Genomic DNA, 13,913 nt, shown 5'->3' with positions numbered 1-13,913 from the left:
CAAATAGCACAAAAATAGAGACAAAGAGATAAACAGGGGAAGAGAGAGAAAAACAGAGGAGGAAAGAGAAAAACAGGGGAAAGGGTTGTTTGTTCCACAAGCAAGGTGCAATTTTCCCTGAAATTTCAAATGCCCTTGTTTTCAATTTGTCCTCATCATCTTCTTCTGTGAAATCCCTTTGATCTGAGTGCACCGACCGCATTGGAGGGTGTTGATGTAGGGGGAAATCTCCCCTACAATCACCAACACCCATTTTTTTTCTTTTTCTAAACCTTAAATGGGTTGCATTGGTTCAAAACATGCTGTGGCGGGGAATATTTCTCCGGCACCGATCGTCGGAGAAATTGTAGAGGTTGTTCCTTCTTCAAAGGGTCATTCTGGTTTGGTGGTTTTGGATTCAAATTCTAAATCATCATTACATGAAAATAAGAATAGCAAGTTAAAGAAAAATAACTCAAAAAAAAGTAGTGGCTCATTCAGCTTTAGAATTGGTTTTACACAAAGATATGTTGAAGCTGAACAAAATGCTGCTGGTTGGCCTCCTTGGCTTACAGCTTCTGCAGCTGAAGCTGTTCAAGGTTGGATCCCTCTCAAAGCTGATGCTTATCAAAAGTTAGATAAGGTACTACTTATTATTGCGTTGTACCATTAATTTCTAGGACAAAAGTTTTCGAATTTTTGTCCTAAAAGTTAAAATTTTCTTTCGAAAAGTTGGAAATATTTTAGGACAGGTGAGGCACACATCATGCCAGGTCATGGAGAATCACCAACATCATTGATGATTTATAGAAGAATTTATGTATATTATACCGATTGTGGAATTCCGAATATAAACCCAAGTCATAGCACGTGCGAGCGAAATGTTCAACCATATGTGACAACTACAATTGGTTCTTTTTCTATTTAATAATGATAAGTTGTTTCAAACTCAATACAAATGCATAATATTGCTTTATAAATGCATAATATTGCTTTAACTAACTCCATAAAGATCAATCATATGAGTTATAAGTTCATAAGTTGTTTTAGGAAATGTGGTTCCATCAATAATGACATTGGTGGAAATTGGAATATAGTTAAGGGAATACTAGTTTTGAATGTTGACCAAATTTTAGTGGGACAATTCATTTTCGGATTTTAATTTTTTTAACTTTGGAGTAAATTTTGTTGAATAAGTTCATGTGTACTAGTCTTTATAAAGAAATGTCATTTTCTTTCATGCCATTTTTCTCTTGCTTTATCCTTTTTGATCTATCTTTGTGGTCATTCAAGTTGAAAAGAATGAGTTGAATAACTATAAACTAGTTGTATAAATAAGTTTTACGAAGACTATCAATTTAACTTTAGACCGGTGAACAAGCTCGCCACGAGTTAGCAATTAAGTATCATCGACCGTTGAAGACATGTCCAGTGTCTGTCATGTGTTAATGTCGGACACATACATAGCACATGTAATTACATTCAATCACTTCTTATTTCTCAAATTATTATCTATGTCTATGTGTCTAGTGTCAGTGTCGCATTTTCATAGGTTAGTATCAAGCTTGTACATAACTCTGTTAGCAAGCTAAGTTTCATGTGTTCAAATTCTTACATTTTTTTGGTTTAAATCATTAATGACATGTCTACTTAAATGTATTCCACTTCTACAGATTGGACAAGGTACATATAGCAGTGTGTTCCGAGCGCGTGAAGTTGAAACTGGAAAAATGTTTGCTCTAAAAAAAGTGCGGTTTGACACTTTCCAAGCCGAGAGCATAAGGTTCATGGCAAGGGAAATAACAATTTTAAGGAGGCTTGACCATCCAAACATAATGAAGTTGGAAGGAATAATTACTTCTCGAATGTCAAATAGCATATACCTTGTGTTTGAATACATGGAACATGATCTTGCTGGTCTTGTATCTCGTTCTGACATTGTTTTCACCGATGCACAGGTTTGTTATCATGTTTTCACCGACTTCGTAGTTCATGGTGCCTAATCTTTTTTCGACAAGTTCAATCTAATTCTATGTGTCCAACACAAATTATCTAGTTACATTTCATGCATAATTTTTCTTCGCCGCAGATAAAATGCTACATGAGACAACTATTAAGCGGACTTGAGCATTGTCATGTACGTGGAATCATGCATAGAGACATCAAAGTATCAAATATCTTGTTGAACAATGAAGGTGTTCTTAAGATAGCTGATTTTGGATTGGCAAACTCAATTAGTCCTAACAATAAGCACCCTTTAACAAGTCGTGTCGTAACTCTATGGTATCGTCCTCCTGAGCTCTTGATGGGAGCAACCAACTATGGAGTATCAGTCGATCTTTGGAGTGTTGGATGTGTATTTGCAGAACTTTTTCTTGGAAAGCCTATTCTTAAGGGGAGAACTGAGGTAATAATCTAAAAGTTCGGCCAAAATTTAAACTCGGAGTCTTCCAAACGATTTGTTCTTATCTGAGACTTATTAACCACTTGAGCTCAATCGTTTGGTTATTGTTTTAACCATTTGTTAATTAGAAAGGCTAACATTTTCTTTAGATTACTTTATATGTGAACGAATTTTTGTTGAATGGTGAAAATTTACTTGTGGTACACTAACTCTTAAATTTACTTCTGCATTTTAACATGATTTATGTTTTTCTTGATTGTATAGGTTGAACAATTACACAAAATTTTCAAACTGTGTGGTTCTCCACCTGAGGAGTTTTGGAAAAAGACCAAGCTTCCTCATGCAACAATGTTCAAACCTCAGACTAATTACGAAAGCTCTCTTCGAGAGAGGTGCATTGATTTTCCTGAATCGACCATAGGTTTACTCGAGACTTTACTGTCTATTGATCCTAGCAAGCGTGGAACCGCCTCCTCGGCTCTAATATCTGAGGTTGATTCCTTTGCCTTTTCAATAAGATTCTTGTTTGGTAGTAGAAAAATTACCTTCATTATTTATATCATCATTCCAAACATGTAAATTTATTGTGATGTTTAATCACTATAGTACAATTGTGTATAAAATAAGGTTTGATTTCTAACTATATGTATCATGGTATGTCCTTTATAGTACTTCAACACAATGCCATTTGCTTGTAATCCATCAAACCTGCCAAAGTATACACCCAGCAAAGAAATGGATGCTAAAGGTCATGAAGATACATCCAGGTAAATTTTACGGTCTTTATTAGTCATAAAAAAAAAAATTTTAAAAAAAATTTATCATGTAGATAGCTATTTATATAATTAAATATTTCTCTTGCTTTGAGCGTGATTCCCAAATTGTAGTTTTTTTTTTAATACTGAATGTCTTGCTTATGGAAGAAAAAAAAAACTTAAGTTTATAGAAGAATTGGAGTGAACATTTTGTTTAATATCATTTCTATACTCAAATATGTCTTATAGTTTTGAATAACCGTGTCTAGATTTAGGTATTTGTTGGATATGACTCGTAGTTTACTAAAAAGTGGGCAGGTCACTCGATCCAGTTAATCTCGTTAACCGGAGTGTAGTACATAAACACAAATTGTACTTTGTAAACATTAAACATGAATAATAGAAAGGTGCTAAATTCGCTCTACCGTCAGAGACGTACATTCAATTGGTCGAACTTTGAAATCAAATACCGAGTGATCTTTGTATGAGTTTTTTGTATTTTTCTACTTTGAACAAGGGTTGATGTTTTAAAAGTATCTGAATTAAACTAGTAATTTAAAGTGGATATTTTATGTGATCAAACATCGTTTGATTTATGTAATCAATCTTGCCTGGCCGAATAAGGCTTGATTGTTGTTGTAGTTTACCCGATTGTAGCTTCCAACAAAACTCGACATTTTACTTCATGATTTTGTAACTGAAGTCTAGAAAATCTCTCACAGGAAAAAGTCCAGCGATAAAATGCGAGAGGCTGCGACATCTAGAAGGCAACAAAAACAAAGACGGGTCTCTAAAGCTTTCCATGACCACAACAATTTTGTTAAATCAACTTCAAAAGAGGTACTACTCATTCCTATGTATTTGGTCTAAACTTTGACAAAATAAATAGACTTTTTTGTTTATATTTGAGACCAGAGAGAGTACTATTACTTATATTTACTCATCTTAATTTTTTTGCCATCGAAACGCAGAATATTTCTCAAAATGCTAGAAAAGATGATGGTAAAGCAAATCTTCCAAAGGGAAAAGGAGATACTATGCACAAAGATCACTCAAAGACTTCAATGAATGCAATGTTAGAGACTTCTCAAAAGTTGAATGTTGCTGATGGTAATGGCTATAGTGTACCAGTAAATGTCAAAGGGGTGTCTAATGATTTTTCATGGACAAAAAGAAGAAAACAAGATGCGTCATCAACACTATCAGATGGATCAAGAAGTAAAATTAGTGCATTGGATCCTAACTTTGCAAAAGGAACATATGATTTACCTAATCAAAGGGTTTCAATGGATTTTGATCCTAAGGAACTAATGAATACACAGGTAAATATATTATCTCCATGATTCAATCATACATGTGCGTGCAAAAGTTACTCTCTTTTTCTTATTTAATAAATAGCTTAAGATATGTATTTTTATATTATATATGTATCAAATTATATCTTGTTTTCATTACTAAAAATAATTTCAGGCCCAAAAAGAAGAAATAGGTGCATATTGGAATGACGGTGTGCGGCGTGCAGCTCGTAAATCAAGATTTGGAAGAGGTAAATGATATACTTCATCCGTACCAAAATATAAGTAAAATTAACCACTTGCAAACTTATTGAAATATTTAGTTATTCACATTTACTCTTGTTAATCACGTTTAAAAGTTCAACTTCATTACCTATATTATGAAGCACGTTTTTAGTGTACTACCATTAGTTAGGATAAAATAAAATAGTCAATTTTTGCATTACAACTTAGATGTATCAAATTTTGTTTATATTTTATTAGGGAGTGAGTTATTTATTTGGGACAATGTTATAGATACATAAGTTAGTGACACAAAATTTCACATGTTTTGAAATAATATTACATGATTAGACTTATTTACCTTTTGGACTTATGTTAGGGTACTATATCGACGTCTAATTTAGTAACTATGCATGCTACTTGTCTCTCTATACTTTTTATTTATTTATATGTAGACAGACACTTCTTATTAAAGGTGTGTTTGGTGTTTGACATCGATATATGTAATTACATTCACTAGTATAAATGTGTCGGTGTCGTGTTTGGTATTCTTTTCTAGGTCTGTGTCCTTTGGAAGTAAATTAGAAGTTATTGTTGCTTACATTACAGGTTAACTCATAGTACTTATTGAAAAATTGAATTGATTTGTGGTTTACAGATATATGATTCAATGATGACATGAGTGGGATGATTCTAACCTCTAAAAGGGTGCTTGAAAGGAAATTATGGCCAATCATGATATTTGTTCGCAGCATCTAAACTTTTAGCTTATGAATTGGCCTATCTTGACATCTTGTTGATACACAACCCTCCTTTAGATCACAAGAATTACATGTTCATATTCTTCTGTCATAAGCTGAATTTACACTAAAATATTGGATTATACATGTCTCATACCAAAAATGCAAAATGTAATGGTTAAAAGAATTGATTTATTTCTAGATTTTTTATCTCTCAATTGCATCTCTCTTTTTTATTTTCACATAAAAAGATAGTCGTACAAAAAATAATCACATCATTTTGAAATATTTCACATTTGAACTATACAATTAATCAACGATAACAAAGAGTTATGACTATGGTCACTACTATGTTTACATGTATCGATGTTTTATTTACAAAGTTGAACTTGAATGTATAGTTTTACTAATAACATCAACCAAGAAACAGAGGACTCTCAACTTTTTCCTCAGGGCCGGCCCTAGGCATAGGCCGAGGTTCAATGGCCTGGGGCCCATGCTGTTAGGGGTCCAAAATTTTTTATAGGGGTGAAGTGTATATAGCTAGACTTGGAATATTGGGGGTATATTTAGAAAATGGCATCAAAAGGCCCCAGATTATACTGGACTGAAGTTTGTTAATGTTTTGGTGTGATTTGCTATATATACTCAAATATTAAACATAGCTTTCTATATACACCCTCTTACAAAAAAAATTGGGCATGTTGTTCCTAATATTGTGCCAAGAAATTTATCATGCAAGAAATTGATGATATTTTTTTGAGCCCTTGTTCATAATAATTTGCTTCACTAATTATAAAAATATTGGTGATATTTATTATCCAAGAAATTGGAAGACTCTTCATAACAAAACAAATGATATTTTAGTTGAAAATGAGCTACTTGAGAAATAAATCTTAATCTTTCCTTAAGACTATCCTAAAAAATAAATTATATTAATACAATAATGTCAACTTTCATGGATTGATTGAAAGCATTGCATAATTGAATTTGATAATGCAAGATCATGTAAGGGACATTCATGATCAAGAAACACGCCGTGAGACACAATTAGGATCATGCGGCCCACCCAACCTTTTTTTTGTTTTGTTTTTCTTTTTTATCAATAATATATAGGATGAGATGCATTTGACACACAATATTTTTGGGTGTCACATAGTTGAGATATCAACCGTCAAAATTAACGCATGTCTCATTAATTTCTGTGAGGCAATTTCTTATCATAAGTGTGATAAAATTATTTAAATAAGTGATTAAGCATGCTTAAATTCCTCATTGGAGGCACACTGTCACAATGAACTTGATGGAGTTACTTGTAGTTGTAGCATATAAAATGAGGAATGATGTTCTTGTAACATATAAAGGAGTTCTTGTATCTTTGGTTCCTCTAAAAAGTAACGCTGGTTTTGTATCAAGTATAATTGTTGCTATGGGTTTAATATTGGAGAATTATGCATCCAAAAGGCTAAAATTTAATTAATTAAGTGTTGATATTCTTGTTTTTGTGATATTATTCTCATGTGCTAGAATTTTCAGTCTACTTTATTTGTGCTATTGTTATCTATTTTTACGAGTTTTTTGTTTTGTTTCGGTTTCTATTGAGTATTTGATTTATTTTACGATGTTGCCTAAAATAACATATATCTAGTAATGAAAAGCGAAAAGAATTGAAATGAAGAGCTAATAAAAACACAACAAAGGCCAAAAAAAAAGTTTATGATGTATAATGTAAGGGACCATTTTCTCATAATATGACTAAGGCTCATAAAACACTAGAAACAATCTTGCTTTTCCTTTATCTACCTTGCAATTCAACACATTTTCTAACGTTTGTTTTTTAGTGTTTGAAGCACCACCAAATCATAAAATCAAAAGGTTGATTTAACGAAAAACAAACTTTCATATAAAGTTAAATGAATAAGGAAAATAAAAATAAATTAAAAAGATTAAGAAAATCAAGGTTTGGACTTTGGAGAACAAAGAGAGACTATGGTGTTTTGATTTGTTAAAGAATAAAGTAATTAGACAAAACAACTATAATTGTACTATGTTTGTTTGTAAAATTGTTCATGGACTGGACAAATCGGGGGACAAAGGACCCGACAAAAACTAAAATTTTGTCTCTTACTAAACTACGACACAAATTTTTGTCCTGAATATACATTGTTTAAAATACCAAAATAGCATTTTGTCCATCAAACGTACAAGACAACAAAAAATGTTCGATACCTTAAAATTTTGTTTATACCACTCTGTATTGTGTTATTTTGTCCCATACATATTTTTTTTTACAGATGAAACAACACATGACAACAAAAAACATAATAGCACTACACAAGGTAGAACAATACATGACAAACTTTTATGATATTGAATAATTTAGTTGTCCCGTGCAATGGGTACTCCGACTAGTTGTGTTCTTACTCTCTTCTTATTTTTCTCTATTGTTTTTATTCCAAAAGTAGAAGGAAAAAAGTTGTTCCAAAAGTTATCTTGGTACAAATACCATTTCTCTAAAGTTGATATCTTATGATATATGGATTTATTTTGTTTTCGACATATATCTAAAATCAATTAAAATTTTCAAGGTATAAAGTGAACATCGAAGACTATTTCTAGATTTATGAAGATGATACTTAGAGTTTGTACAATCTTAAAACTCTTATTTATGATTTTTTATAAAATATATTATCTTTTTTCTTTTATTTGTTTTGCTTCTCTAATATTTGTTTTGCTTGTTTTTTTTTTTTTTTTTGAGCAAATTGTTTTGCTTGTTGTTGCCACAAAGTGTGCAATTATGGTATGACATGTAATTTTTGTTGTTGTTGATGTTGCATTGAGAAGCTTTAAATAATTATTCAATAGAATCGTTTGACGATATTAACATGGATATATTGTTGATTAAATATATTAACTATTGTGTCAATTATATTTTGATATAATGTATGAACATTTCACTTGTTTAAGGTGTTTTGATCTAATAATATGATTTTAAAATTATTTTAATTTGTGTTTGATTAAATGAAGTAAATTACTTTTAAGTGTGATGATTACTTTTAACACAATGTATGAACATTTCACTGTGATGATTTTATTTTGATATAATGTGCATACTATGTTTGTTTTAATAAAATTGTACGAAGTAATTAACATTGATATGTTTTTGATTAAGTTCAAACTATTGTGTTGATTATGTTTTGATATAATGTATGAACATTTTACTCTTTTATCATTGCATGTCAATAGTTTGATATAATTTGATTATTAAGTTTTTTGTAGTTTGTTTAACTAAGTGCAATCTTTTTTTTTTCCTTTCAAGCAGTAATAAAATATTTAATGCAACATCTTCTTTGATTAATGATGATATAATGAGATACATGAAATTAAAAACAAAAACAAAAAAAATTACAAATGAAGGAAAATGACTTGAAGTGTTGTATTTGATAGATAATCTTCCTTCTAATGGTTAGAAGAAGGAGATGAGGCAGCACCATTGTTGAGAATTAAAAGCTCATAAATCAATTTCAATACCATAATGTTGAGAAAAGCTAACACAACCTTCCAAAGATTGAAGTCGTAGACAATGCAATTGATATTCTCTTCTTGAGCAGGTGGTGCAGGTGGGATTACAACAACTTGTTTTGCTTGTGGCTCACTCTCGTTCATGTTGGAATTTGATGATGCCATGCTTAGTCAATAACAATAATTAACTTGATATTTTTTATTTAACTAAGTGCAATCGGTTTCCTTTAAATGTGATAAATATATTTTTGATATAGTGCATGAACATTACATTGTGATGATCATGTTTTTATATAGTAAGCATTAATTAAGTTTTTAGTCCCTATAAATATTCACAGTTTTGTTTTTAATCCCTATAAAATAAAATCACACTTTTTAGTCTCTGTGACATTTTTCTTAAGCATTTTAGAGACTAAGAATGTTTATAGAAATTTTTTATAGGGAATAAACACTAGTGCAGAAAACACTTTTTAAATCAGGTGAATTTGACTTTTTAAATCGGGTGACCATCCGACTTATAGGTGGCCGATGTAAAAAACTATCTTTGTTTTTAAGTCTGCCCCCTTTACCCGATTTAAAATCGTTTAATTTAAATCGGTTGAACCGATCTAAAACCATTTAATTTAAATCGGATAAACCCACTAAAAAGGGTAAACAAGGGCATAAAAAATCTAGATTTTAAATCTGTTCAACCCATTTAAAATCTCTCTCTATTTTTTTTTTTTAAACATGATTATAGTGCAGAATTTAATATAATAACCAAAAATTTCATAAACTTAGCAACTAATATGCAAATTTCATATCAGACATGTCATTGTTACAATATCAAACAAATTCAAAGTTACAATATCATAAAATTAAACAAAAGTTAAACATTGTTTCAAAGCATAGTTATTGACATAATTAAATTACATCAACTCTTTCCAAAATCAAACTTGCACAACGTTCTTGAACTTTTGTCATTTCATCATCAGTAAACGGAGTTTCGTCTCCAAAAATCTGAAGAAAAAAAAAAGTTACGATAACATATTAGAATTAGAAATTAGCTTTAAAAATACATTAAGAAATAACACAAAAGTTGTAATATTTAGTTACACACCATATTCCATGAGTCGGTAATGCCAGCTGATACAATGTTCAGCATATGTATCATTATAAAGTAGCCACACTAGTAATTGAAATGTTGTCTTTGACACTACAGTTGTCATTAATATGAAATTATATTGAGTAAATATCATATATATAAAAGTTATAATATTGTATGAATTTAATTTTTAACTTACTGTGGGAATCTCCCATGTTGGCTTTCTCGTCTTTCTAACACCACTCAACTTGTTATACCATTCTTTAGCACTACAATAATAAAATACATTCATATAAATTGATGTGTGAAAAATCTTTATTAAATTACATCTAATTAGTTAAATATATATACTTACGAATTAACAATTTGCACAAGATATTTATCTGGCTTCCAACCCATCGAACATAAGAAAACGACATTTTATTTTTCTCGTTCAATAATAAGCAATTGCCAATGGCGACTACATTGGAAACAAAAAAAAAGTTTTGTTAACTTTAGGGCTTTCTAGTATATGTGATGAACTATAGAGAAATAATACTATGAAGATCAAATACACTTACTTTTTCAGGTAAGGTGCAAAATAACAAGTTTTGTTAACCTCGAACATCTTTGCGGTCATATGAGACCGAGAACTTTCTTGGTCATTTTCCGCGTGAATGAAAAATGGATCAACGAAACCATAAACATCAATATTTCCCAATTGAGTATAGAGGCGTTCCATATACCTAAAATATTAAAAAAACAATTCAAAATCTGAACATGTACAAGGCAGTAAACAAACAAACAGCAGGGCAAAGTGACATTTGAATGAACAAAAACCTGCTATAAACAATTTAGAATGTGATTATACACACTAACTTTTCATATAGGCACAAACAGAGATATTTTCTTTAATGATCTATCTACTTTCAAGCACAGACAGAGGCATAAATAAGGGTGAAAATGTACCTACACCACCCATATTCGTAGAATCGTGAGGCATAAATCTTCTGTCTTTAGACACAGCTCCATAATATCTCTTGTTGGGCGGTAAAAAAATTCATTCTCATCAGCAACTCAAATCAGACACTATAATTGAGGTGGTCCTATATATATATATAAGCTAGTGATCTAGTGATTTGGTGCAGCAACTCACATCAGACTAATATTTGTAATTTTATATACCCAAAAATGCTTGAGTGGAATGCTAGATAGGCTTGATGGCTACTTACAATTATAAAATTACCAAATCATCTCGAATTATTATTAATGTTTCACTACAAAAAAAAAAGATAAGAGGATCAATCAAACAAATTTTGAACCTATGAAATTAAGCAAATTTCTTAATGCCTTGACTCTGGCAAGTATCCACTATTTAAAATTCTGTAGTGATTGTCTAATCACTTTCCTATATAATTAACATTAACTCAATACACAAATATAGATTCAGCAAAAAAGCAAAAACCATTTAAGTGAAGCCAAAATATGAACAAGTTAAAAGCATATTATTGAACAAAAATCTCAGTAAAATATCCAAAACAAATGCAGGACAGATTAAGTAACAGTGTTAACTTTCATTCAACTTTAAATAAATCAAATGCATCCAGTTTTCAGAATGTCAATGTGAAATTTATACCTCACCAGGATGTATGTATTGCACTTCTTCACAAATAGAAATTGAGGCCCTTCATTAAACTGAAAAAAATGAACAAATTGGCTCATTAATCAAATTTCAAACTATGTAAACATCAAGCCATAGGATTGAAGGGATGCCCAATGTATGACACATGATAGTGTTGACACAAATAAAACACCATACAAATTATTACTAATGTTCATGTATTGGTGTCATATCTCATGTTAGTGTTTGTGCTTCATAGATGTTAAATATCAAACTTAAATTACTAAAAGGTACCATACAACACATTCTCATAACAACAAATATATCATATGTGAGATGCGCTGCAGCTGCAGCTGTAACCCAACCTCAAATATCATAACCACCAGAGTGTTCAGGACACTATCACAATTCTAACAAAAATAAAAAATTAAAATGATTTTCCCTCTCAATCCATTAACCAAACCATAGAGATTACCATTCAACACAGAGATAAAATTACCATTCTAACGAAAATCAATTTACCTATAACAATTAAAATTACCATTCAACACAAAGTTGATAATTACAATTAAAATTTACCTACAACAATTCAAAATCAAAAACGAAAATAAAAAACAATTAAACAATTGAAAAACACAGAGATTAGAAGATTTACCTAGAAATTACGATGTCGCGACGAAGAGGAACATGGTTTCACGGCGACTCGGCGATTGTGCGATAGCTTTAGAGAAACAATTTCAAAATGAAAATTGAAACAAAAATACATAGATTGAAGTTAGTTGAAGAAAGGATTTGAGTTATGTTACCTTTTTGATCTGGAATTTGAGACCGACGTTGAAGATGTAGCGAGACAGCGATGGAGAGAGACAACGATGGTGCAGAGATGGTGTTTCACGGTGGTTTGGGGTCTGACTTTGGGTTTCACGGTGGTGGTTTGGGATTGGGTTATGATTGAAAATGGAGGAAAAGGGAGAACGGTGGTGGTTTGGGTTCTGAGTTCGATTGGGTTTTCACGGTGGTGGATTGAGTTCGATTGGTGGTTTGGTGGATTGGTTTGGTGAAATGGTGGAGTGGGTTTCATGATGGTGTTGGAGTGAAGGGGAAAGGGAAAAGGGAAAGTGAAAAGGGGAAAGGGAAAAGTGAAAGTGAAAAGGGATAATGAAATGTGAAATTTTTTTTTAGGAGTTAAAAACTTTCCTTACACCCAGCATTTTAAGTCAGGTGGATAACAACCCATTTAAAATCCTAGATGTAATAAGTGTTTTTTGTACTAGTGAAAAATGCTGATGAAATTTTTTATAGGACTAAAATGTTGATGGAAAATTTTAAAGGGACTAAAAAGTGTGATTTTATTTTGTAGGGACTAAAAATAAAATTCTAAATATTTATAGAGACCATTTACTTAATTAACCTTTTTTTTTTATACAAAAAATAATGGTTAGACAACCACTTTCAGCAAGATTATGTGGTCTTTCAAAGAAACACCAAGATCACGTGGAGGACAAAATATCTAAATGAAATACACAACTCAAAATGAATCGTTTATTAGACTAAGTATTGAGTTAAAGTTGATTGCATCTTCCATCAACAATATTTAACAACCCAGCTAAAACTTTAATTCAACTTCAAAATAAAATCAATCAGTTTGCATAGTTAATTTCAAATTAATCTCTACTACAATCTCTACGGCCATGGACTTGGAGACCATGTTTGGATTACAAACTTCATATCCAATCAAACAATGAGAATTTCTCGTGGAATTAGCAAGAAAACTTCGAAATGGCTTATATATGTCACCCTTCCAATCCCCTATTCATCCGATTTTGCATCAAACAAATTTCATATATAACTTTATATAGGTACTGATTAGATTATTCAATTTGAACGCTTTGATTGCATAAGATTTGAACTTGCAAAAATAAAATATATTCAATACTTGTTGAAAATTACGACGATACATATATCTTATATTACTTATAAAACCTATTGAACCATCCACTATGAGAAGCTCTTAAAACTGATGTTATCAATCCATCATAACCTAAAGGTTCCCAAATATAGCAGTAGACTAAACAAAAAACGCTAAAAGGAAATAGGAAATGTGGGAAAAAATAATCAGTAATCAAAACTGCAAAGATATGATTGTAACTATACATACTTTGATTGGTTGAAGATTTCCTCTGTGAATACACTGCAGGACCCCAACCATCATCAACATGCTCAATCCAAACATAATCCCTTCTAATCGCATCAGATTCGCAACCTGAAAACCCAAAGAACACAACCATCAGAACCAAAATAATAATTGGGAA

The 13,913-nt window shown here is 31.1% G+C and overlaps 1 protein-coding gene and 2 long non-coding RNA genes across 3 annotated transcripts; 1 reads left to right on the top strand and 2 right to left on the bottom strand.

Annotated features, from left to right (window-relative positions):
• Positions 1–277: 277 nt before the first annotated feature.
• Positions 278–3,154, top strand: LOC11414479 (protein IMPAIRED IN BABA-INDUCED STERILITY 1). Its single transcript, XM_024785452.1, has 5 exons — positions 278–622; positions 1,653–1,937; positions 2,069–2,386; positions 2,648–2,875; positions 3,053–3,154. Exons 1-5 carry the CDS (start codon positions 278–280, stop codon positions 3,152–3,154), a joined length of 1,278 nt encoding a protein of 425 aa, XP_024641220.1.
• A 6,714-nt stretch (positions 3,155–9,868) lies between these two features.
• Positions 9,869–11,265, bottom strand: LOC112422443 (uncharacterized). The gene is made up of 6 exons (XR_005642228.1): positions 10,950–11,265; positions 10,562–10,726; positions 10,357–10,461; positions 10,201–10,270; positions 10,017–10,112; positions 9,869–9,916 (listed from the first exon to the last, which is right to left on the bottom strand). It is a non-coding gene; the product is annotated as an uncharacterized lncRNA (long non-coding RNA).
• A 326-nt stretch (positions 11,266–11,591) lies between these two features.
• On the bottom strand, positions 11,592–12,941 carry LOC120576150 (uncharacterized). Its single transcript, XR_005642250.1, has 3 exons — positions 12,408–12,941; positions 12,257–12,322; positions 11,592–11,675 (listed from the first exon to the last, which is right to left on the bottom strand). It is a non-coding gene; the product is annotated as an uncharacterized lncRNA (long non-coding RNA).
• Between the last annotated feature and the right edge of the window lie 972 nt (positions 12,942–13,913).

Source organism: Medicago truncatula, chromosome 6, assembly GCF_003473485.1.
Source record: "Medicago truncatula cultivar Jemalong A17 chromosome 6, MtrunA17r5.0-ANR, whole genome shotgun sequence".
In the NCBI taxonomy this organism is placed as follows: Eukaryota; Viridiplantae; Streptophyta; class Magnoliopsida; order Fabales; family Fabaceae; genus Medicago; species Medicago truncatula.
This window is presented reverse-complemented; position numbering and strand designations above follow the sequence as displayed.